The sequence below is a fragment of the Xiphophorus maculatus genome, chromosome 12 (genome assembly GCF_002775205.1).
Source record: "Xiphophorus maculatus strain JP 163 A chromosome 12, X_maculatus-5.0-male, whole genome shotgun sequence".
NCBI classification, from domain to species: Eukaryota; Metazoa; Chordata; class Actinopteri; order Cyprinodontiformes; family Poeciliidae; genus Xiphophorus; species Xiphophorus maculatus.
Window position 1 is genome coordinate 8,364,170 of NC_036454.1, and position 24,621 is coordinate 8,388,790.

General features: G+C 38.0%; 1 protein-coding gene across 2 annotated transcripts; it reads left to right on the top strand.

Moving 5' to 3' along the window:
- Positions 1 to 1,204: 1,204 nt before the first annotated feature.
- LOC102231316 (lysosome membrane protein 2-like) lies at positions 1,205 to 20,808 on the top strand. 2 transcript variants are annotated; one of them, XM_005800985.3, is made up of 13 exons: positions 1,206 to 1,633; positions 4,789 to 4,946; positions 5,972 to 6,119; positions 6,356 to 6,550; positions 7,114 to 7,205; positions 7,953 to 8,072; positions 9,330 to 9,508; positions 11,169 to 11,287; positions 12,267 to 12,340; positions 12,454 to 12,505; positions 12,588 to 12,740; positions 15,982 to 16,029; positions 17,925 to 20,808. In XM_005800985.3, exons 1-13 carry the CDS (start codon positions 1,511 to 1,513, stop codon positions 18,054 to 18,056), a joined length of 1,593 nt encoding a protein of 530 aa, XP_005801042.1. In that variant the 5' UTR covers positions 1,206 to 1,510; the 3' UTR covers positions 18,057 to 20,808. The 2 variants fall into 2 exon arrangements, with proteins under 2 accessions (XP_023199309.1, XP_005801042.1); XM_023343541.1 differs by lacking the exon at positions 15,982 to 16,029 and having other exon boundaries at positions 1,205 to 1,633.
- The last annotated feature ends 3,813 nt before the right edge of the window (positions 20,809 to 24,621 follow it).

The following is a 24,621-nucleotide window of genomic DNA, read 5'->3' on the forward strand; positions in this document are numbered from 1 at the left end:
CGGATCATTTCCTACCAGCGAGCAGAGTAAACCGTTATGAATAGTTTGATGGCATCCGAGCTCGGAAAATAATAATAATGATAATAGTGAAAATATAAGAGCTCTCAGGTTGGCTACTACCAACAGAGAGTCCATGTGATAGCCCACGCTGCCTCTACTGAATTCATTCATAATCCCGGGAAGAATACCGGGATCAGCAGATCGTCACAGCACAAAATTCACAATTATTAACATTTACATGAACTGGAATATGAGGTGAAATATGTTTTAGAGCGTCTGCTGTTGACTTGTTACATTAACATTCTTATGAACCATATTCCTACAACTGATTCCCTTTTATTTAAACACACACACACACACACACACACACACCGCCCATGCAGACGCCCCAAACGAGTCATCTCGTTATAGAAATGCAGAAGTAGAAGCTGCATGAGTTGGCTTCGCTGCCCAGAGGAAACCAAACGTCAGCGCGTTCGCCATATTGTAAGTGGCAAGTTGGGTTTTGATAAGAATTCAAGAGTAATTGTCTGAATAAAAGAAACCTGAAACTTATAATAAATTAATTGTGATATTGTTATTATTATTTATTTTTTACCTCTAAAAATATACCAACACAAGCTATTTGTTATTCAATTTTAGCAACATTAATCAACATGAAACAAAGTATTTTTTTTCTTCTTCTTGTGATTATTACATCAGTAACCTGAGGATGTTAAGTTTAGTTTTAGTTATTATATTTTTGTGTTGATGTTTCTCAATATTTTGTTTTGATTTTCTCTAAAATTATAATACTTTGCACCTGATTTATTTAGAAAAAAAATGCACACAAATTAGTTTTGTTTTTCTATTGTTTCTGATTATCATGTTAAGAAGTCATATAAGTATTTTTCAGACTTCTGTAAACTTGTCCAAATTCTGACAAACGTTTTAACAAAACAATAATAGAAAATACGATGCAGTCAATCCAATTGTACCACTTTACCGAGCCTATGGTTGGTACATTTTTACATTTTGAGAGGGCCTATGCCCCTCTCAAAATGTCCGCCCCCTCACGTCCGGACCGGACCCTCGCGTAGCGTCTAGTATTCTACGTCTGTGCTGTCGTCTCATTGGCTTCCTATTGCGTAGAGGAAGGGGAGGAGGTGGGCTGCCGTTTTTCTACCTCTAGATGAGCAGAGAGCCGCTGTTTCATTTCACCTCCGTCTCCGAGCAGCTTGGTCCTCCTCTTCCTCTCCAGAGGTTTAAATTGTGTTAGTTTTTTTTTTTATTTTTTAGAAAAGAAGTGCCAACAATTTAAAAATCCTCAGCCTCACCGGGAGGACCGCACGCCACCGGTGAAGAGTGAAGTTTAAACCCGCAGCTGCTGCTCTGGAGACGGCGGACCCGACCCTTTCACGGTCCCACATCTCCTCAACCTGTGCTTCTTCAAATATATAAATTTACATACATATTTTTGGAAGTTTTCGTCGACTTCAGTGAAGTTCCCCCCCTCCCACACACCGGCATAATGACTCGGAGATCCTGTGCGATTTACGCCACCGGCATCGTCTGCGCTCACCTCCTGATCGTGGGGATCGCCCTGGTCGTCGCTCAGGTCTTCCAAACGATGATAAACAGCCGGCTAAAAAAGGTGAGCAGTCACCGTGAACATGTCGTTTTGGTTTTCCCCATGTGTGTCTCTCTTTAAATGTGCTTTAAATGTTGCGGTCTGCAGTGACAGATCATTGCTGCATTCAGTGTGTCACGGATGAACAAGCAGCCTCATCCAGGGTCTGATTATCCCCTGGATTTGGCTGATTAGTGATGGTTTTGTTGGTGATTGTTTGTCTCCATCGTAGCGGGAATGGAAAAAAAATAATAATTTTGGAGTCAAAAAGCTCCACAGCTGTTAAACGAATGGTTTCTGTTTTTAAATTGTGGCTGGAATCCCCTACAACTCCCCATGCTGAAGGGGAATAATGGAGGATATTTAACATTTGATGCCAACATTTGATTCAGTCAAGCTTGTCTCTGCTTTTTATTGACTGGAACTTGATGTGTAAGTTGTATGATATTCCTCTGAGGGCATTTGTGAGCCTGTGAAACATTTCTGAGGATGAGTGGCACAAAAAGTGGGAATTCACTATATTTGATGCATAGGGGCGCCTCGCTTGAGGGGGCGCCAAAATGGGGGAAAATAATTTCTAGTATTTCTGTATTTAACAGCTGTTTATCCATTGAAATTCTTATAATGTACTAGGCTGCGTCCCTGGTGAGGATGAAGTCTTCATTCTAATTCAGTTCAGTGATTACAGGAGGCAGTAGTAGAAGTCTTGGTAAATAAGGGGGAGAAGGTGTGCAGCTTCGGGGGAAGGGAGATTGAGTGAGTAGGCAGCCAAATCTGGAGTACCAACTCTCTCGCTCTTTCTTTCTCTTTGCAGTGGGTATTTACCAAGACGCAGTCCAAATGTGCAATCTTTAAATCAAAGTCTTCACAGGGAAAAAAACAGTGTGAAATTAGAAAATGGCATACTCTGCTTTTGTGTAGGACATGTTTTTCTACGTCTAAAAGTGCAGAACGTCTTGCTTTTTCCTTTTTGCTGCTGTATAAGTAAGAGCTGGATGATTCTGATGGATTTGTAGCCTGTTGGGTGGGGTTAGTGGCAGCTGCAGACCCTTTAAAATACCTCACACTCCTCTGTTCAGCATGCATCAAAAGTTAAAGTTCCTGCTGCTACTTCAGAAACTTGGATGCTGCGCCTCAGACACATCAGGGTTAAATTTAGGTCCAAATCAGGGCAGCAGCATCTCAATGGGACCCAAATTAAGAGAAAAGTTTTATCAACAGGGGATCTAACTCTGATGCAGCTGATGGTTACAACAAATGACAGTGTAGCTAATCCTCTTTCGGCAAATAAATCAGACTTGCCCCAGACATGTTGAACGGACTCCAAAAACCCATCTAATCTGAGGCCGAATGTAGTTTTACGTAAAAGTAAAGCAGCACAGGAGGGGCGGTGGCAGGAATTTGTCACCTTTCTCATCCCTGAGGGCATCATTTTTACCACAAAGACGTCACCTAATTCCTTGTTGTTTATCCTGCTTAAATGAATGTTCAGCTCAAGTGACAAAGCTAAAAAGAGGAGAAAAAAAAGAACCGCCCATTCATGCCACTCCTTTTCACTGAGGTGTTAAGAAGCCTTGAAGAGCAAGGTCATGCAGCTAAAGTCTTTTTCAACTTTCAACCTAATTAAACTGTTTCTCCTTCAGTCCACTGGAAACACAGCTACATGTTCTTGTTTGTGACAGAGGAAGGATTTTCCCTGATAAATCGCCATTCTTTTACCTTCGCCCGAAGCCCTTTGAAAGACCTTTATCCAAGGTTGACAAACACAAGGATTCATGCAGGCTGGAGTCACACGTTCAGGCTGCCTGCAGGGAAGCAGCCAGTCGACAGCCAGGCCTTTTCTAAAGCAGATGCTTTTTACTTTTGTAGAAAAAGGAACAAAATGTAGTAATTTGTTCTTTCTCAGCTGATGGTCACATCTTTTTCTTCTAACGTTATCTGGTTTCATTTCAGCTTTTTAATTAAGAAGCAGACTCATCAAGACTCCAGAGAGTCCGGCTCTTTAAATACCTCTAGTTCCCTTTAAAGTGCTGATTCTAAACTAAAAATCGCTTGTTCAAACATTTGAAAACGTCCTAAACCAAGACGTAGTTCAGTATTTTTCTGCTTTTTCTTAAATCTGAGTTTAGGTCAAGATGCACCGATCGATCATTGGAGATTTTATTGTTATTTTTTTGACACAATGGAAGAGATTGAATAGTAGCAAAGTAGCAAAAAATTAAGGAATTGTTAGATTATCAAACATAATGGCATTAAAAGAATGAAAACGTTGGGAGTATTTATTTTATTACAGCGTGTTGCCAATCAGAGCTGATCAATGGAAAATTGGCCAAACAGTCTCTGATTATTGGTGCATCTTTAATTCGAGGAGTTTTGTTAGAATAAAAAGATATTTTGATGTTTCTGCTATCAAAACTTTTATGTTTTTATTTAAATGTATTTTTTTGTTTGTTTTCATAAACAAGCCAGTGAAGAACTTTGCAACAAAGGGGGAAATCAAAAAAAAAAAAATCTATTAGAGCACTTTAAATGGTGGAAGTTGTTGCCCAACAGGAAGCTTTACACACACCTTATGCTATATTTCTTCAACTGTATTCGGCTGTGAAAGACCACAGAAAACAATACGTGCGGCTTCTGTGAAGTGCACCTCTCGGAGGGAACGAAGCGGAAGTGGAGCACTTCTCTCCTCACAGATGCTGATTTACTTTTCCAGTCAGCAGACACCTTGAGCGAACATGCTGCTAAACAGCTGAGTGCTCAAATTAAACATTACTGTATCGCCCGGTTCTTTCTCACTTTTTCCACCCGATTAAAACATAAACATGTTTGAAATCGCCTGGAGGCATGTACGCCTTAACTTTGTGGGGGCGTTTTATGACTTTCCGCACGTAGTTTTGAATGGCTGATGTTCCAAATACGGTCATGCCTATGCAAATCTGGATTTTGCCCAGGCTTGCTGAAGTTGGACTATTGTTCAGATTCACTGTCAGCTTTTGCTCGTCTTTCCTTTTTGGTTTTTGAGGTTCTTCGCCTGGCATTGAAGAGGGTGAAAAGCTTTGACAACGCCCTGCGACAACGATGAAACCAAACCCTTACAGCATCATTTCCAAAGCAGTATTTGTTTGGTATTGTGATGTTTCTTAGTTTGAATGTGTGCGTTTTTTTTTTTTTCTTGACAGGAAATTACTTTGACAGAGAAGAGTCAGATGTTTGAGTCATGGAAGAACCCACCCCCACCTGTTTACATGGAGTATTACTTCTTCAACGTTACCAATCCTGAGGAGTTTTTGGCAGGAGGGAAGGCGTCTGTCAAACAGATCGGCCCTTACACTTACAGGTACGTTTCACAGCCAGTGACAGAGATTTATACAAATCTTTTTCTTTTTTTTTTTTTCTTTCTCACAAAGCATAATCCTCACCCAGAGGAAATGTCAGAAAAAGAAAGTGACACCAATTTTTCAAATAATCACTTCATTACAAACTTATTCAGACAGTACTTTGCAGGAGTGAAAATAATAAGAATGTAAAACTAATTTGCTTCATCTAGTTTGACTGAAATTGGGCTGTTTTGCTAAAAAGGTTAAAAATTTATCAAATCTGTTAGTGGCATTTCCTAATCTACTTGCATTTGTAATTTCAGTAGAACGTGATTGTAAAAAATTATCAATTCAGGGCTGCTAAACACGAATTGACTCCACATTTTATTTATTTGTTAAAAAAAGATGTTTTTTCTCCTCCTTAAATTGTTTTGTTAGTCTGTCACACAGAATCTTAATAAAAACATCAAAATGTGAAGAAGTATAAAGGATAAAAGTACTTTTACAATGGATTAATAAAGGGCTGCAACTAACAATTATTATTCTGATGATTAATTAATTGGATAAAAAATTGTCACATTCTGCAGATTTTTTTATTTAACCACGTTACCTTTTTTAATACAACATTAGAAATGTCTGAAAACAAATAATCCAGTTAATTTTTTAAAATAAGAAAATAAACATTTCTGTCTAAAACGCAATCATATTGACAAAGGTGTTTTATATCTTAAATTAATAATGTATGAATATTTTGTACTGTTTAGGCTTAATATGATGTTTTTTCAGTAAATGGCCTTTTGTGTGTTTTTTATACTTAACGATTAATTGATTACTAAATTAGTTGATGATTATCTTAAGAACTGGTTCATCATAATGAATCAGATTAGTTGTTCCAGGCCTAGTTAATAACTTGTTTAATTCACGATTAAGAAGATATGAAGACGTTTCTCCCGGCTAGCACCGATCGCTGCTAAGCTGGACGTGACTCCGTGCCAAAGTGGTTGTATTGTCTACAATGATTAACGGATGTCCCTGTCCACACTAGGGAATACCGGCCAAGGGAAAATGTAACTTTCTTGGAAAACGGCACAAAGGTTTATGCCCTGAACCCCAAATCCTTTGTCTTTGTTCCTGAGAAGTCGGCTGGTGACCCCGAGGTCGACATTATCAGGACAGTCAACATCCCATATGTGGTGAGACAAAGTGTCTGCTTTATTGTCCTTGACTGACATTTGTTTTCCGCCAACTCGCTTCATGTCACCATCATGTTTGTTTTATTGTGACATTATTTTATGTTTTAAACATATAAACTATAAATGTACATTAGGCCAAGTCAAGCAAATAATAGGTACAGAATATTGCAAACAGGAGGTGCTTCTCTTTCCATGTGTTAATGTGAAGTTTTTCTGTCATTCTCTGTCTTTTCAAGGCGGTGATGAACGAGATGAACTCCTACAGCTTCTATGTGCGGCCCATGGTGTCCATGTATGTAGGCTCCCTGGGCGTTGAAATTTTCATGACCCGCACCGTCCATGAGATTCTGTGGGGCTTCAAGGACCCTCTCCTTTCAAAGATCCACAGACTTAAGCGAGAAGTGGATGAATACTTTGGTCTGATGTGGAAGGTGAGATTTTTTTTTGCTTTGTTTTTGTAAATATATCCCTTGCCAGTTGCTCAGTTACTGAAAAGACAAAAAAGGGGGAAGTTGGTGGTAATGTCATTTGAAAAGGCGTCTCCTGATGCTGATGGGAGAGTTTGTACTTCCTATCGACAGAGCAGCGTCTGCAGTTTGTCCCAAGCGGTAACGTAATCAAGCACATGACTCTGAAGGGTAACGCAGATGGAGCTTCGCTAATTGATCGGGAAATGAACGGAAATGACCGTGTTCGGTTTTCTGTTGTGTATCAGTTCGAACAGGAAAATTAACATTGTAGACACAATGAAATTATTAGAATTTATAGAAGTAAACATTAGGGCTGCTCTTGTAAAAGCATGCGTTGTTCCTGCACTAAAAGACCTGTCAGTGGAAATACAAAGGAGTATGTTTTTGTTTTCTTCCCCCTCCTTACAGAGTTGTTTGTCACGGGTCATAAGTGCCATTTCTGACAGATGCACGTCCACTGCTTCCTGCTCTGTCGTTCCACACCACAACATGTTTGAACACTGTTTCCTCCTGATTTTCCACAGAAAAACGGCACTCATGAAGGAGAGTTTGTGTTTCACACCGGAGAGCAGAACTACTTGGATTACGGAAAGATCGACACCTGGAATGGCCTGAGGTAAACTTTCATGTTGAGCCAGGATTTTTGGTCTGAATGATATGAAACTCCTCTGTCAGCACGTTCCTAAAACGTCCCGTCCTTCCTGATATCCATGTTTGCTTTGTTTCAAAACGCACAGAGGCGAAGACCTTTGCTCTTTGGTTTTTAGGCTAAAAAGGATTGCAAAATTTGAATGTTTGGAGACCCAAATGTGGGTGAAAGTGTAGATTTAACTCAGTCAGTATGAACAAGCAAAATCCAGTTGACTCTATTTATCTGATTTTATCCATGTCTTGTAAGATTACGTTTGAATTTTTTTAATGTGGTTATAATTAGACAATTAGGAAAGAATGGGAATAAATTCTAAGAGATTTATGTTATTAATAGGCTTCTTTGCAGTTTGGAAGTATATTAATTTATTGTAGGTATTTCAGGATGAAGTTAATCATTAATTGTTTCTTCGTATCTTTAAGGTGTAGTTCAGCACAATTACCGTAAGTTTGGTTCTGTCGGAGTAGTTAATATTTTACGTTTAGTATGTCTTATACTCTAATATAGGGCGATTATTTGTGCGTTTTATTCTGGAAAATAAGATAGAAGAAGGTGCGCCACCAACGAGAAACCTGAGTGAAACGTGTACTTAGAACGGATTCTATGAAACATTCCTAGTCAAAGTGGCTGTTTGGTATCAAAGTTAATCAGTATAGCAAGTAAAAAATATATTGGCAGTTTAAAGTTTCCTTGTTTCATTTCCCTCCCCTGCAGGAAAATGACATGGTGGTCCTCCAATCAGAGCAACATGATCAACGGCACGGACGGCGCCGTCTTCCACCCGCTCATCGACAGGAACGAGCTGCTGTACATCTTCGCCGCTGACCTCTGCCGGTATGCACGTTTGTTTGCTAATTTGTTTACAGTCAAAGCGTGGCGGCAGAGGGGAGACAGAAGGTTTCCGCTCAAGTTTATGGTGTGGAAGGAAATACCAGTGGAGTAATTTACTTACTGATAAGTACATGTGCTGTTACAACTAATGATAAGACTGGCAAAGTATAAACACCAGGAAAGAGATATCAGGTTTTATTATTCAGTAAGCAATCATTCTGCAGAGTGTAGATCTAATTTTAGCAGGGCTGGGCAATAAATTTATTTTAGCGCTTAGATAAATGTTTGTTTTTTTTTAAGTTTATTTTTGGAAAATCTCATTTTTTTTTCCCCACAGGGATGGCCCAGGGTGGCCATCTTGGTAAAAAGCCTGTTTTACAGCTATTATTTATTTAGACTGTAATTCAAATCAACTTTATGACGGAATATTAGGGACAGGATATCATTTGTTTTAAATTACAAGAATAAAGTCCTAATATTACCAGAATAAAGTAGTAATTTTATGAGAACTCATACACAAAAATAATAAAAAAATAAAATGACTTAAAATATTGAGCAGCTTGTGAAGTTATACTTTGGTAAAAGTTTTATAAATAATACTTGATAGAAACGGTTAATTTTCTAGCACATCAGCACCAAGTTATCATCGGTAGTAGGACTTTGAAATGTTTATTCAAACAACTGAGTCTGTTTCAAATAAATGAACCGGTAAAATTACCAGATGTAATTTAACATCTGGTAAAATTTTGCCTTTTTCCCGCAAAGTTGACTATATTCTATATTCTTATCGTCGTACAACTCACAGAGGGCATGATTGAAATAAAAGCCACTGTTTGAAAATATTTTCTGTAAAAAATAAAAAAAAAAGTAAAAGAAAAATTCAGATGTGGTATGAAAAAATTGGAGAGTTTGTCTTTGAAGGGGATGTATTGTGCAAAATTCACATTTGGTAAGTTTTTTTGTACTTCCATTTGGGTTCCTACTGCTTCTAAAAACAACCTGATTACTTAAAACAACCTCCCAGCTGTTTTCTGGCAAAATTAATGTTTTTTGTGTCCGGAAAATTTGTATCGAAAACTTTCTGAATGTAACATCGCAAATCTGGCCCTCACCTAGCAACCCCAATGAATTCAAGCCCGTTACCTAGCAACCCCAGCAGAGCTCCGCCCGTAACCTAGCAACCAAAGCAAAGTTCCAGACCACTTGGGGATAAAGCAGCTCAGTTGTTCTTACAACGCCGCTGTCGTTGTCGTTCCTCAGGTCCATTCATCTGGCGTATGTGGAGGACGTGGAGGTGAAGGGAATCCAGGCGTACCGCTTCGCCCCCCCCAACGACGTCCTCATGAACCCCAAGGAAAACCCCACCAACGCCGGCTTCTGCGTGCCGGCGGGAGAGTGCCTGGGCACCGGGGTGCTGAAAGTCAGCGTTTGTCGAGAAGGTATGACCCGACCCCAACCGGTTACTTCACACTGTGACCCAGTTATCGTCACTACCCTTTAATCACAACCAACCCCATGACACAGTTTCCTACCCTGCTCCCTTCCAAAATGTCCATTCTTTCGGTCGGCGACCTTTTCCTCCGCCTGGTCGCCGACATTCCCGGTGTTTGAACTCATCAGATTTGACTCAACAATGGTTCAATGATTAACTCTGCTGACTGTGCAGGAAGGTTTTATGGCACTGATTAAGTGCAGTAGGATTGCTGTAATAAAGACAATCTCTGCTGTGATCCTTTAACCTTGTTGATCATGCCTGTAGCTTATTTTTACATTTTTATTCTTATATACAGGGCTTAAACGATTAATCACAATGAATCGATTATTGAAATAATCGTCCACTAATTTAGTAATTAATTAACTGGAGTATACAGACTCAAAAAAGATAATTTATTTTAGGAAATAACATAATCAGAGCAGATTTGAAGCCAGAACTGTACGAAAAAATTGACATTTTGCATTGTAGACGAAACTCAAAACTTCTCAAGTGTACGGTAATAAAGGTTCAGACAAAAGGGAGAAAATGTTGGTGACTGGTAACTTTATACATGTGTCTTTTGCGGAGGCCTGGTAGTGAACCATTCATTTCATTTAGGTGTGTTGAAGCAGTAAAGTTGTAGGAAAATGACCTGTAAAATATTATAGTGAGTTTGTTCCTTTACAGTGAGCTGGGAGATCAGTTGGTAGAAGTGACGACAAAGCAGAGTGGGAGGAGTTTTTTTTCCTTAAATGGGGGGGAAGCAGGATAAGATTTACCAAAATGTAAAAAAGTAAGGTAGGGTAGAAATTAAGGCACTATAAAACTTTTATTCTGGTGTAACATATGTTTTAAATTCCCATTTAAACCTTAGAAAGGTTGTTACTAACACAAACAGAGAAAACAGGTAATTGATAATATTGTTGGTATGTTTCATTCATATTTTCAGAAGCTGCAGAAAGTGCAGTTTTGTGGGCAAATCAAGCATTTTAGATTGCAAACAGCAGCATGAGCCTCACTGGGAACTTGAATCACATTCTGCTGATTCATTTTAATATTTTTCTCAACGCCCAGTAACAAATTTTTTATGAGTCTTTTGGTTGAAGCGTGTGTCTAAAACGAATGACAACAACACTTAAACGCTTGTTTTCAATTTGTTTTATAGACTTTCTGTACTTAAACTGAAGAATCTTTTTGAACTACTTTGTATAGGTAATAAAACCTTCAAGTGAATTAAAATAAGGCTAACCACATTTCCATGAACAAATCAGCTTAATTTCTTTATGCAAAATCCTGAGAATTTGTTGGTTTCCTGCGTTTGTGTCTCGTGTTTCTCTCTCGTGCTAAATGTTAATGCATTACCTGCAGCTGTTGCTCGTTGCACGCAATGGCTCTTTCTTCCTAAGGTTGAATTGATTTTACTGTAAAGTAGGAAAATTTAAGTAGTCGGTATAAAAGCCTGTAATAAAATCCTCCTCATTTAAATGAGCTTTTATGAACACTCCATCTTCAGCTATCAGCGTTTGTTTATGACGTGAAAAATCTCACGTGCCTCTCGTTCTGACCTTTGTTGTTTGTTTTGCAAACGTCGCCAACAAACGGCAACCTGTCTCATTTCTTTCCAGGTGCTCCCATCGTCGTTTCCTTCCCTCACTTCTACCAGGCCGACCCGGCGTACATCAACGCCGTCGGCGGGATGAACCCCAACAAGGAGGAACACGAGACGTACCTGGACTTACAGCCGGTACGGCAAACAGTTAAAACCTCCACTGATAATATCTGAATCAGGATCACTACTTTTATTATGATTTTGAGTAATCATCTTTTTATTTTGACTTGATCAACATGTAATGTAATGAAAGCACAACTACAAACATATGTAAAATTGTTTGCATTTACATACATTCATCTTGAATTTTTAGTTTTTTAAGATTGAAGTGATTTTTTTTTTCTTGTTTTTTTATTCAGCAATTAACTCTTAGGGTTTCCATAGTTCAGAGTGATGTCAGCATAGCCAAGGCGGCCATCTTGTTAGACAAGCATATTTTACAGCTTCTATTTATTTTTATTTTGAATACAAGTAAACTCTGCGATAAAATATAAGGGTCAGGCTACTATATATTTTTTAATAACAAGACAAAGTCAGTTTACCAGAATAAAATTATAATATGAAGACAATGAAGTAGTAATTTTATTAAAACTCCAACAAATACAATTTTTATCCAAGCTTTTTTCCTCATTTAAACAACTTTACTTCTGGTAAAATTGCGTCTTTATTCTGGTAATGTCGTGACTATTTTCTTGTAATTAAACAGAAGTTCTCCTGGGCAAGGCCTAATACTCTGACGATTGAAACAAAAAACACTTTTTAAAAATATTTTCTGTCATCTGTAATTTCACTTTTATAAAAGAAATCAAGAAGAGCATCAATCGGTATGAAAAAAGATTTTATTTTTAAGCCCTCCCTTCATCATAGCCAGGAGTGTGCTGCAAATATAAACCAACAAGACTAACAAAGCAGTCCCATATCATGAAGCTGCCACCACCATCCTAGACAGTTTATGCCTCTGATCCGCTCAGACATTTTGCCATATTTCCAAACCTCAAATCATACCGTTTGAATTAATCATTAGCATAATGTTGATGTTTTTTGGTGGCAGTTTCCTTCCTTTCTGTAGAAATGATCAGAAAGTAAAGAGATGTGCTTGTCGGCTCTCTTGCAGACTACCGGTGTTCCCATCCGCGCCTGTAAGAGAGCTCAGCTCAACATCATCCTGAAAAGAGTCCCGGGCTTCCCGTAAGTCTCGCTGTTGAACTCTGACCTACTTTGCTGTTGCAACACTTTGTCAACATTCAGGCAGCATGTTGATCCAGATGTTCCTCCTAACCTTCGTCTCTCTGTGTTTTCAGTAAAACGAAGTTCATCAACGAGACAATTTTCCCCATCATGTTTGTCAACGAGGTGAGACTCTCAGAAACGAACCACAGACGTTCTGGTAACGTCGCCTGAACCACAAATCAACCTTCTCTCTCTCCAAATGTAGACGGCAACCATCGATGATGACTCTGCGTCTCAGATGAGGACGCTGCTCCTCATCCTCACTCTTGTCTCTAACTTCCCGCTGATCATCGTGGGGTTGGGGATCATCCTGCTGCTGGTGCTTGTTGTGTTATTCTGCAGGAACCGTCAGAAGAAGGTAAGAAACAGAAACTTTGTTCTGCATTTCACTGCTATTTAGCTTTCTGCTTACATTAACTCAGTGCAAAATTACCATGGCATATTAGGGCCATTGTAGATTAAAAAATGCTTGTTTTTTGTTTTTTTAAATCGGAGATGTTGAGATTGAGTTCAGAAATTTTCTAGCAAAACTTAGGAAATTTCTGAGTTTGAAAAGTTAAAAATTTTCAACTTTTGGAAGTTTTTTTTACTTTTATTTACATTTAATCTCCAAATTTCTTTGGAGATTTTGGACATTTGAAACTCAGACGTTTAGAGTTTTGTCTCACAAAATTTAAACTTTTCAAACTCAGAAATTGTTTTTTTTTTCTAGAAAAGTTTCAGTTTATCTTCAAAATTTTTTGAGTTTATTTTCAAATAGTTTTGAAAATAATTTTTTGGCAGAAGTCTATTCCTTTTTATCTACAATGGCCCTAATACAGCCTCCACCTGATAAGTACATGTAACTTTGTATTTTTGCATATTTCTGCACCAACTGCGCTGAGCAGCTGCAAGTTCTGCACACGTTCACTAACTCACCGCATGATTTGGAGGCAGTAAAGCCAGCTTGAGCAGTTTTCAGCATTCTGGATCTAATGGAGGTCACTGCAAAAACACAAAATTTTACTAAGTATTTTTGGTTCAAATATGAACCCTGCCTTCATCAGACCAGGTGCGAATATCTTTTGCTTGTGCCAGATCTCAATGAACTGAGACCTGACAAAATAGTTCATCAGTTCAAGTCTGATGATCTTCTCCGTCAGACTTGCACAGTGACAGCAGATGGAAATAATTTCTTTTTGTCGCAGGATCAGTCCAGAATGTGCTCACACTCTTCCAGGAGTAAAACATCACACAATGCAAACCCACCAAATCTTTCCAAATTTTTTTGTCTAATTTCTCCAAATACCTTAGTACACTTGAAATAAGACAAAATTGACTTACAAGTAACTTTTCAGCAAGATATAGGAGCTTGTTTAATGTAAATAAATCACTGATATTAATGAAAAAAGTACTAGTCCCTCTGACAGATTATTTAACTTGTTACATTTTTACCAGATTTAATGGCCTACTCGAGTCTTTAGCAATAGCGGTTTTGCTGACATTAGATCATAAAGGTTTTTTAATAAATAAATGTAACTTCATGTTTTTTAAATACTTTTTAAGTTGATAAAAGTATTCTTAATTATTTGTAAGGATGAACTCTCATGTCCTGTGTGAGATTTTGTTGCATTGTCTCATTTTCCAGTTCAGACATTTTCCCCATATTATAAGTTAAAGTAATTAAGTATTTTAAGCAATTATTGACTTAAAACAAGCTACTCATAAGTTAGTTTTGTCTTTTTTTTCAGGTGTACTAAGATATTTCTCTAGAAACCAAAATACTTAGTAAAGTTTTGTGTTTTTGCAGTGCTTCTTGGTGCTTTTTTATTCTTAAAGTTTTCTAGCAGTGAATGCACTTTTTGACAAATTCAGGAAGAAAAACATCTCAGTTCCCTTTGAGTCTGTATAGCTGTAGGTTAACAACCCAGAGTAACCTCAGGATTGATGCCCCCCTGTTATCTCCAGCACTGACTGATACGTGGTTTTGAACTGTAGCCTCCACAGAGTCTGAGATCACTTTAATTCAGATAAGAAAAGAAGAATTTGGAAGTGCTGCTTTCGTCTCTTTTATGTGCTTCTTGGATGCTTTGGGTTTCCTGGCTGCTTTAGGTCATCTACTGAGCTTCCTGCTCTCAGAAAAATGGACCCAGTGTGATAAAAACAGAGGACCATTAAAATATCATCGGGCAGAATATGGATAAAATATTATAAAGATCTTTTACACAGTGAAACCAGTACACTGTGGAAAAAAAAATAGTATTGCTAATAAAAAAGTATTTTTGGTCTGGTTTCAAGTGCAAATATCTTAGTACACCTGAAATAAGACAAAACTAACTTACAAGTAACTTTTTACAAGTTATACAAGCTTGTTTTAAGTAAAACAATCCTAAATATTAATTTAAAAAATACTTGTTCCACTGGCAGATTATTTCACTCATAATATAGGAAAAATGTCTTATAAGTGAAATAATCTGCCAGTGGAACAAGTACTTTTTCATCAATATTAAGGAATTAATATTGATATAATATCATGGAACTTGCTGAAAATGTACTTCTAAGTCTTATTTCAAGTGTACCAAGATATTAACTAACTAAAGACCAAAAATACTTGGTAAGATTTTGTGTTTTTGCAGTGTACTGACCACTGGATTTCAACCATGCAGTGTCTTCATGAGGGTTGTTGTCTGCAGCGGCATCCACTGCTGTCCTGTTTTACCTGCAGTAACTTAGTTTATTGTTGTGACATCACAAAGTTTAAAGCAAAGGGCTGAGAAATAAAAGGATGAATCACCACAAAAGAAAAACAACAAATCCTTCTTTTTTCAGATTTATTTCATAATCTGGTGTTTAGTGACGTGATTGGCTGGGAGGTTGTGCAAGTTGGTAAAGTCACAAGTCGCCACATGTCTCATCTTGTAATAAAATGTTTTTGAAAGGAAAATGAAGAAAAACAGGATTTAAAAATATTTTTATTAATCTGTTCATATGTTAATAGAAGCCCTTCACACTAAAGTATTATAAGAAAAAAATTAGAAAAATATTGGAGAAAAAGGAAACATGATTTTCTCTTTTTTATGTTATAATTTGATTATCAGAGATTTGCTGTCATTTCGCATTAAACTGTAAAATAACGTTTATTATAAAATGTGCGACTTAAAAAAGGCAAAAGCTAGTATTTACCTGGCTTGTTTGAGGAACATCTACCATGACACACAACGACCCTGATGGACACCAAGCCCGGCTTGAGCTGCAGTTTAAGATGAAGATCATTTATTTTCACAGAAGAAGTTTTGGTCATTTTCACCAAGTAAGACCACATAAAACTGAAAGAACGTCGACTGATTCATCGGCCTTTCCTAGCTTAGCTTCAATGCTAGAAACAACCAGGTTAAAGTTAAAACAAAATATTTATCAGCTGAGTTTCTTTACCAGGATGGATTTGTTTTTTCTTATCTTGCTGCATGCGCTGCTATGCTAAGCAGCTCGGTTTATTCCCTAAATCCACGATTTGTGGGGTATTTTCTCTTAAGAAATGCTTAATTGCAATGTTTTATTAACCATGTTCTGATTTAAGTTTTCTGTTTAACCCCCGTTATTTTTGTCCTTTCTGTTTTTAGAATGAAGTTAAACGAATAGATTTTACCGAGGCTTTTCATTCTTTCACTGTAAGTCTTCAGTTTCCCTTTGTTTTTATTCTCATTTTTTAACATTTGTGTGGCTTTTCTGAAAGGGATGCACTGATAAGAATTATGTGGCTGTGTTTTGGTTTGATTGTTTTGGAAAAGCTCTGACCTGCTGATGCCGATTTTACCCAAATCCTAAAATATAATATAAGATAGGGGAACTTTAAATAATTAAAAGAACTTAATTACTCAGAATATTTTCCCAGCTTTCCAAAGATGTGCATTTATTGATAAACTAATTATTTGTCATAAATACAGTAAATGCATTAAAACAGCGTTAGCATCATATATTAGCGATTAGCATGGCTAGCATTACTAAAAATATTGAGGTTTTCAAAGACCTGCCAACATTTCCAAACCCATCATATTCCATGACTGGCTGAGGTTGAACACTTTAACGCAGGGGTGGGCAATCCTGGTCCTCCAGAGCCGGTGTCCTGCAACTCTTATATGTCTCCCTGGTACAACACACTTGAATCCAACAGCTGAATCACCTCCTAAATGCAGTCAAGATCTCCAGAGTCCTGCTAATGACCACATTATTTGACTCAGGTGTGTTGAAGTAGAAACACATCTAAAAGTTGCCTCCCTCGAGGCCTGGAGTTGCCCACCCCTGCTAACGGATAAAATAAAGCAACTTTTCTGTTTCTCTGCTAAGCCTTCCTGTTGTCTGCTGAAAGTCTTGCTCTCTCTCATTTTCTCACAGCCTGAATAAACCAGCGACATGTCTTAACATGTAAAAAATATGGCTTCCTTTTAAATGGCTGTCATCACTCGCACTGAAAACGGCTAACTCTCAATCTTTTCCCTCAGTGACCGCAAACACACCTGGTAGTGCTCAGGCATGGTGCCTTCACTGACTGGAAGGATATTGGATTTTTTTAGTTCACCAATCAGCTAAAGCTTAAAGGAGGCCTGTTACGCTAAATTCACTTTTTGCACGTTTGTATACTTCCATTCGGGTCTCTACTGCTTCTAAAAACAGCCAAAGTGCTTAAAAAAAAGCACCTTTTCAAAAACCTTCTGAATGTAATGTCACAAATCAGCAGGCACTGCCTGTTACCTAGCAACCCCACCGAAGACCCGCCGTAACCTATCAACCCAAGCTGAGCTCCAGCACTTTTGGTCAGCTGGTTTTACCGCAGTATTTGCTGTACAATGGCTGCTGGAAAAAAACAAAGTGTTGTGTTGTTGACTTACCGTCCTTGCTGCATTCTTGTTGGTTCAAATATGAACCTTGCCTTCATCAGACCAGCTGCAAATATCTTTTGCTTGTGTCAGATCTCAATGAACCGAGACCTGACAAAATAGACACTTCTGCTTTTCAAAGATTTGCGGTTGTATAATTGTGCATCTGTTTGCAACTATTTTTGTGTGTGTGTGTGTAAATGTAGAGCGGGGGACGCGGCCAGCAGCTTATTTGGATTTAAAGTAACAAGTCGCCCTAAAACAGCTCGTTATGAAAGGAGCTCAAAATAGGCAAAACTGACCTGACTAAAATCTCATTATTTATTATGACTTTGTACAAATAATGTGATGAACATGTTTTGTATAGACCATAGACCTATTTCTAACCTGTTCAAGGAAGCATAATCGGTCATTTTTAACCGATTCCAGTTGTCAGCCATTCTTTCAGTGCATCTCTGATTGCAGATTTTCATTTCTAATTGTGTTTTATTTTCATTTATCAAAACATTTGTTTGTTTCTCATCTTCATTGTAATTTTTCCTGTTTTATTTGATTTGTTTTTTAACTTTACCGTAAAACATTTCAGGTCAAAGCATTTGATTCCATTTTGATGTTGATGTTTAAAATAGGGCTGGACATTTAGGCAACAATATTTATTATTTTGCACTGACGTTACTCTTCCTGCTCAGACGGCGAAAGACGACACCGCGTACACACAAGTCAGCGACAAGCCGGACGACTCGTCAGAAAAGCCGGCCAACCAGCCGATGAAGAACGGCTCCTACATCGCCATGTCGCCGGTGGAGGCCCAGAAGTGTTGATTGAGGATTCCTCTACCCAAGCGTGGAGATCCAGAGGGCTGTGGGTTGTTTCATTAGCGTGGGTGGGGGAGGACACAGTGCGACACAAACCCTGGAGATCGTTTAGCCTACAAAGACATTGATCCTCTTCCTGAGCACTCTTCTGACCGTCTATCCTCCTGCCTGCAGGACTGCAACACAACGCAACCCCTCCCCTGCCGTGCGTAAACACCTCTGTCCTGGCAGACCCTGAACACAGAGGGACTTTTCAAACTGGGAATGGTTGGATTCCACCAGGAATACAATAAAAAATTGCTTTTTCCATAATTCTACTAAGGGAAAATTAAAAACTTAGCGTAGTCATCCCTGTTGCACACGGATGCATGATCCTCTGGGCAGACGCCGCTGGTGAAACTCGGTGTTTCGCTTTAACTCGAACAACAGCGGGTGTCGTTACAGTCGTTTTCTGTCAGTGCTATGAGAGGAGAAAACTTTGAGCCTTCAGATTAAAAATCCCTTACAAACCTGAAAAACCTCCTGGGATCAGACGAGTTAGCAGATTTGCAAGCAAACATAAACTTAATATATTTTGTAAGGAAAGCATAAAAAAACAACAACTGAGCCTTTTTTTCCAAGACAAGTTTGTGCATCTCCAGGTTATTCACATTGCACTTCCAGTATGAGTCAGTGAATCTGTGTGTGCACCTTTATTTTTAAATGGACTACTGGTTTTTCCTAATGCAGGCACAGTTTAATATAAAACCTGAAATACTCGTGACTTTTGACCCTCTTTGTTTTCTCCCATGTTTTCTTTCCTTGAAACACTATTTAGAGTGAAAATCCCTGGTTTGAGGCGTCTTCGCTTTAAAATTCATAAAAATATTCACAAATTATAAAAAAAAAAAGGAATAAAACACCAACTTAACTTACAAGGGAGACTTGAACCTGTTTCTGCCTTATCGGGTTCAGCGTATTCAGATAAGCTGGAAACACTTCTACTGTACATATTTAAAGGGGAACTAACTGAGATACCTCTGACCAAATCCAGCTGGCAGTCGCAGGCTTGCCGAGAGACACTAATTTCACTCTGGTGTCGATGTTATTACTGCTACTTATTAGAGATGAAAAGCACAATTTGGATTGCGGGAATCTTCTTCTTTTCTTCTTCTTTTGTTTTTGTATTTGCAGCTGATTTGTCAGAGACACTGTCAGGTGCCATGTGTGTTCAGACCCCGGCGTGCCGCTCGCCGCTGTGCACTCACTCAGTTTGCCAAGGAGCTGCAGGCGTTCAGGCAAACTCAGCACACAGCCCTTGAATCACTGTTCGTCTTACGTCTTCTCTGTGTGTCCGCCACATTTGTCAAGACTCCCTCCGGCGGTCTCTGGTAGGGAGTGGATTTAAGGCCATAAAACTGTCAACCTAAAAAAACTAGTCCTGTACTTTGCCTGGAAATGTTTTATTTGTTGTTATTTGTCCTGATTGTTTCAATTCAAGTGGTCCATTTGTGTTCAGCACATTTCAAAGGTTTGTCTCTGTGTTATCTGCTTTCAGACACCTGTTGGGGTGTCTTCTTTTTGATATTTTTTTGTATTTGTTACTGCTGCTAAAATTGCCATGACCTATGGACTCGTATTTGTATTCACCACCTCGTGCTCTCATTGGGTTTCTGGAGGCTTTTTCTTCTGTTGCCAACTTGAGCACAAAGCCCAAAGCTTGCTGCCATCTATTAAACTTAGTGATTAGTTATCACTGTTTCCAAATCTATCATACTGAAATCACTCATGTATTTAAACAAAGAGGATCTGAGCATATCATATGTATCATCTTGGGAGCTACTCTGTTTAAACGTCTTTAAAGGGGTTGAGCCACGCTTGCATCATCTATTATATTTCCAATTAAAAATTCAGATTAGTTCTGAATTATTTTTTTTTTCAGAAGGTGCACCAAAAATCCTCCCCAAAAAGACAGTTTCTTAAGTTTATTTGTGCTGAGCGAACAGTTTTATGAGTATATATTTAACCTCTGAGCCAAAAACCAATGTTTTCAAGTTAGATCCATTCGCTCCATACATGCAGCCAACTACCACTTTTTGCAAACTCACAGTTCATAGTCGTTCACCTTGCTTAATATCCCTGAAAAACCTTAATCCAGGGAGCCGAGTCATCCTGTTCAAACACGCCGACCCGATCCGCACTCCACTCCGCTGACCCATGAGTTTGGCTCGACCAAAGATAACCCCAATCGATCCACTCTGGGCGCTGTGTTTGCTCTCTGTGATAACTGCTGTGCCACTAAACCGCCACCGCCTAACTTTGACAAGGAGGGAAAAAAAAAAAAAAGAATTGTGCCACCACTTATGTGAAGTATTTGCAACAGTGTTGTCTGAACGCACGTGTGAGTGTGTGCCTTTTTACACTAAGGCGACGGATTTAAAAAGAAAAAATAATGGGTATTGCTTTCTTTTTCTAAAAAAAAAAAAAACAAACTTGGTGCAGAACATAAGTAATCAGTGCTCTTTGAGAAGCAAAAATCTCAGTGTTATGTAAGACAAAGCAATACGGAGTTGTGTGAGGAAAAAATAAAACAAATTGTGAATGTTTCTTTAAAGGGGCCAAGTAATATTTAAGTTTTTGAGTTTCTGTTAGTTGTATTACCTTTCTTCTGTCTGTAGCATTATTTAGCCATTTCTTTTGTCCACCTATTTCACTGTCTATCATTTCAATTTTTTTTATTTGTACTGAAAATGTAATAAACATAAGTGTAAAAGATGGACCAGTTAGTGACGCAGTGCTGTGTTTGAGTGGTTAACATTTCCGTCAAGCTGGAGTGGTCCACTGGAAGGCTGATTATCTTGACCAAGTGTAACATTTAGATGAATGAAGCCTCCTTTGCTGATTTAGTGCCATCCTTCTGTTACTCTGATTTACCTTTTGATTTGTAACGACCACCTCTCCCAGTTTTGATATTCTAACAGACATTTCCTTTGACTTGTACTAACTTGTTTTGCTGCTGATGATGACAATCCCCCACCTTTTTGTCATTTTAGGTGCAAAATGATTTCAAAGTAATATTCATTTTTAGTTTTGATAATTTACACTGCACAAATGTTTATACAGTGCTTTTGTAAACATTTCTAGTGTATTTGCAAAAAAATAAAAGTTGCAAGTAAGTGCAAAGTTTAATGGTTTCTGTTGTCTTTGGAATTCTTCCGGTAAAATGTCAACTTGGCCAATCAAAAGAAGCTCTGAACGATGACGTCGATTTTCTGCGCTGTTTTAGAATTTGTAGTCTGCTCGTAGTTTTAGCAATGGCGGCGGAGAAAGTGAAAATGCCTTTCTGACTTTTTCACTTGTTTGACTGAGTGACAGAAACCAGGAGATGAAATGAAACGTTTGTTGTTAAAGATTGATAACATAAACATTTTATTCTGACCGTGTTGGCCATGCTTATGCTCTACGCCTATGCCCTGCTCGGCACTTCTCTGTTCGCAGTTCAGGACGGTTGTACAGGCAATTTCCGGTAAGCTTTATGCCGTCGAACTGGCGCATGACATACGTCACGGACAAACGTTAGCAACTGGGTCAAATTAAAAGTTGGCTAACATAAAATAGCTCGTGAGGTAAAAGTGCAAAAAGCTCACTTTTCTCGGACATTTTTGTATATTTGTAAATATAAATACGTGTAAATACCCAGTTTCATGGTTTTAATATTGAGGTGAAGTACCTTTAGGCAAGGTTTGTAGCCTCAAGTTTTTTTTTGCGGTATGTACTACTAGCATAAATGTTTTCCGTAAATCTTCTCAAACTCATTTAGGCTGGATGGCAACCATTATTTGGTCTCTCCACAGATTTTAAATATAAATAGGGCAACAGAAAAAGGGGAAGTGCTGTTACTTAGTTGATGTTATGCCACCAACTGCCAAGAGCAGCATAACGTAACGTAATTGTCAAGAAAAAAATACATTTTTGGCTAAACAAAATTAATTTGGAGAATAAATAAACCAACTTCGACAAACTTCACATCTACAATATTAACAAAACCCTGTTACATACATACATATATTATTTTTATCTCTGCCCACCTAAAATGTTTGCTGGCCTGGTTTGTTCTGAAAATTTTCAAGGGGTAATGGTGACTAAATATACTCAGGTTAAAAAAGTGCCTTGCCTTAGCATGACTGTACACTGGTTTAAAAACCTTGTGTAAATAACCCCAAGTTCAGCTCCTTATTTGTTGTCTTCCTTTTTAGCGCTTGTTGCCTTTATTTTGTTAGTTGACTTCCGATTTTTGGATCTAATGCTTTTATTTTAATGAGAGAACTTCCGCTGTTTATGTTGTGTAGCGGCAGCTTGGCAACAGAAGGATCGGAAGTTAAGTGGCGACAGTTATAAAAATGTATCTTGTTATTAGTGCCCCCCTTGATAGAGGCACAAGGTACGTTTATTTTGTAACTAGGATATTTCTAATTTTGATCAATTGGAATTGTGATTTTTGCTTTATTGTAATTAAATACGGTATAGTTTTTGAATCGGTTGATGTTGTTAGTAATGAACGTTGTTTTCAGTTTTAAAACGTTACGGTTGTGAGAGTGTTTTGTATCTTCCACTGTCTTTTTGTGTTTGTACTTCTGCTCTTACGGTGAAACTTATGGTTTATTTCAATAAACCTGGCTGTTAATCAGTAAAGCCAAAATCCTTCATTTTGGTTGGCTCTTCTACAACTTGTGTGGAGTTGTTTAATCTCCATTACACAACAAATGATAGAGCAAGACTCTTGCACAACTGCTCTGTGAATTCAGGGATACTCCCTTCAGAAATAAGACATTGGGAAATAAATAAAAGCGTGACTCAGTTTTTGCGTCACTGTTTTGACTGTGAAACCCACAGATGAAAGGCTTTGGGCTTTTGGGGAACAGACAGACCAGGTCACACGTTGCTGTGGTTGATGTAAAAACTATTCCAGAGATAAATGATCCACGAGGACGTGATAAGTACACAGCAGCAGCCTTGTCTTTATTTTTCTTCCTGTTAGCCTCCAGGATGTTCTCTCAGTACCATCTCTTATGAGGACTCGCATGTTTTACTTTGGCCCTCAAGGTGATCAGCCCAGGGACTGTAAACCTCAGCTTGTCCTTCAGTCATGTTTTAAGACTTGCTTGAACTTTCATTTTGGAAAACGTGATTTTTTTTTTTTTTTTTTTAAATTAAAACCATATATTTACTATCGAGGGGGGAAACTTGTTCTTTTCTCACTGAAATCAAATTACTCTTTCTTTTGGTCAGTTAAAATTACTTAAATTATTTCTATTTGCTAAATATCACACTATTGAGAGAAAGAATATTTCAGATATATTTGTTACTGTTTTCAAAATCAGAAGTTTAAGCACATAATGATTACTGTCTCTTTAAACAATGAGGTAAAACCCAGATGAAGTCATGACTTCAGAGACTTCTGATAGGTTAATTGACACATTTGTGTTAATTGGAGTCAAACCTGAAACAAACTGCTTTCTTTCTTTTGTAGGTATTTTTGTTTACCAAAAGAGCAGGAATGGTGACTGAAAAACCTGTTAAAAAAATTAGATATTTTGATGACACAAAAATGTAGTTTGGAAAGAACGTAATAAATTATGGAAAATGGTGGGATAATGAGATAAAAGGAGACATTTGTATAGGATTCCAAATACAAGAATTAGATGAATAAATTGGAGGGAGAAGATTGTTATAAATAGAATAAGAACTGGTTATAGTTTATTGAATGGCACTCATTTTCAAATGGGGAAGAATCTTATTGGTTTATGTAATACTGCATAAACAAAAGAACGTGTTTTTATTAGAGGCAGGAAATATGTGAGTGAAAGAAGATTATTGAGAGTGGAAATAGGTTGTAATAGGGAACTGAAGTTTGAAAATGTGGTTAGTCACAAAATACTGGACTCATCAAGAAAATTCGAGGAAAGGAAATTAGTAATAAAGTCAAATAGATGACAGTAGTGCAGCATTGATGGATGCAAGCTGATGTTAAAAACTACAGAAGAAGAAGACACTGCTTTTGTGTTTAACATGATGGGAAAGTCGAAATAAACTGCCAAGATATCAGGAAGAGTACTGTAGCTGAACAAGTCCGGTTGCGAACAATTTTCAAATAATTGAAGGTGCTGCATTCATCTGTTCAAACAATTATAGACATGATGGGAATGCCCAACTATCACACCGCTCAGGAATGTTTTGTCCAAAATGTGGAAATTAATTCCAAGACAAAAGCCAAAGACCTTATGAATCTGATGAGACTGTCATTATCCACAGTGAAATGTGTCCAATATGACTGAAAGGCCACTCTGTGAGGAAGAAGCCATTAATCCAAAAGAAACATAAAAAGCCATAATGCAGTTTGAAAATGTACACAGTGACAAAGACCTTCATTTTTGGAGACATGTCTGAAACTAAAGTGGGACTGTTTGACCATAATGACCATTTGGAGGAAAAACAGGAACGCTTGTAAGCCTACATTCACTCTGCAGGGCTTATTGCTCAATTCCAATTTATTTTTGTCTGGTCGTTCACATGTGTGACTTATATGTGATCT

Coding starts and splice junctions, on each gene's coding strand:
- LOC102231316 (XM_005800985.3), top strand. CDS start 1,511: ATGACTCGGAGATCCTGTGCGATTTACGCCACCGGCATCGTCTGCGCT. Junction 7,206..7,952: donor GACACCTGGAATGGCCTGAG/GTAAACTTTCAT, acceptor CCTCCCCTGCAG/GAAAATGACATGGTGGTCCT. Junction 12,741..15,981: donor GCAGGAACCGTCAGAAGAAG/GTAAGAAACAGA, acceptor TTCTGTTTTTAG/AATGAAGTTAAACGAATAGA.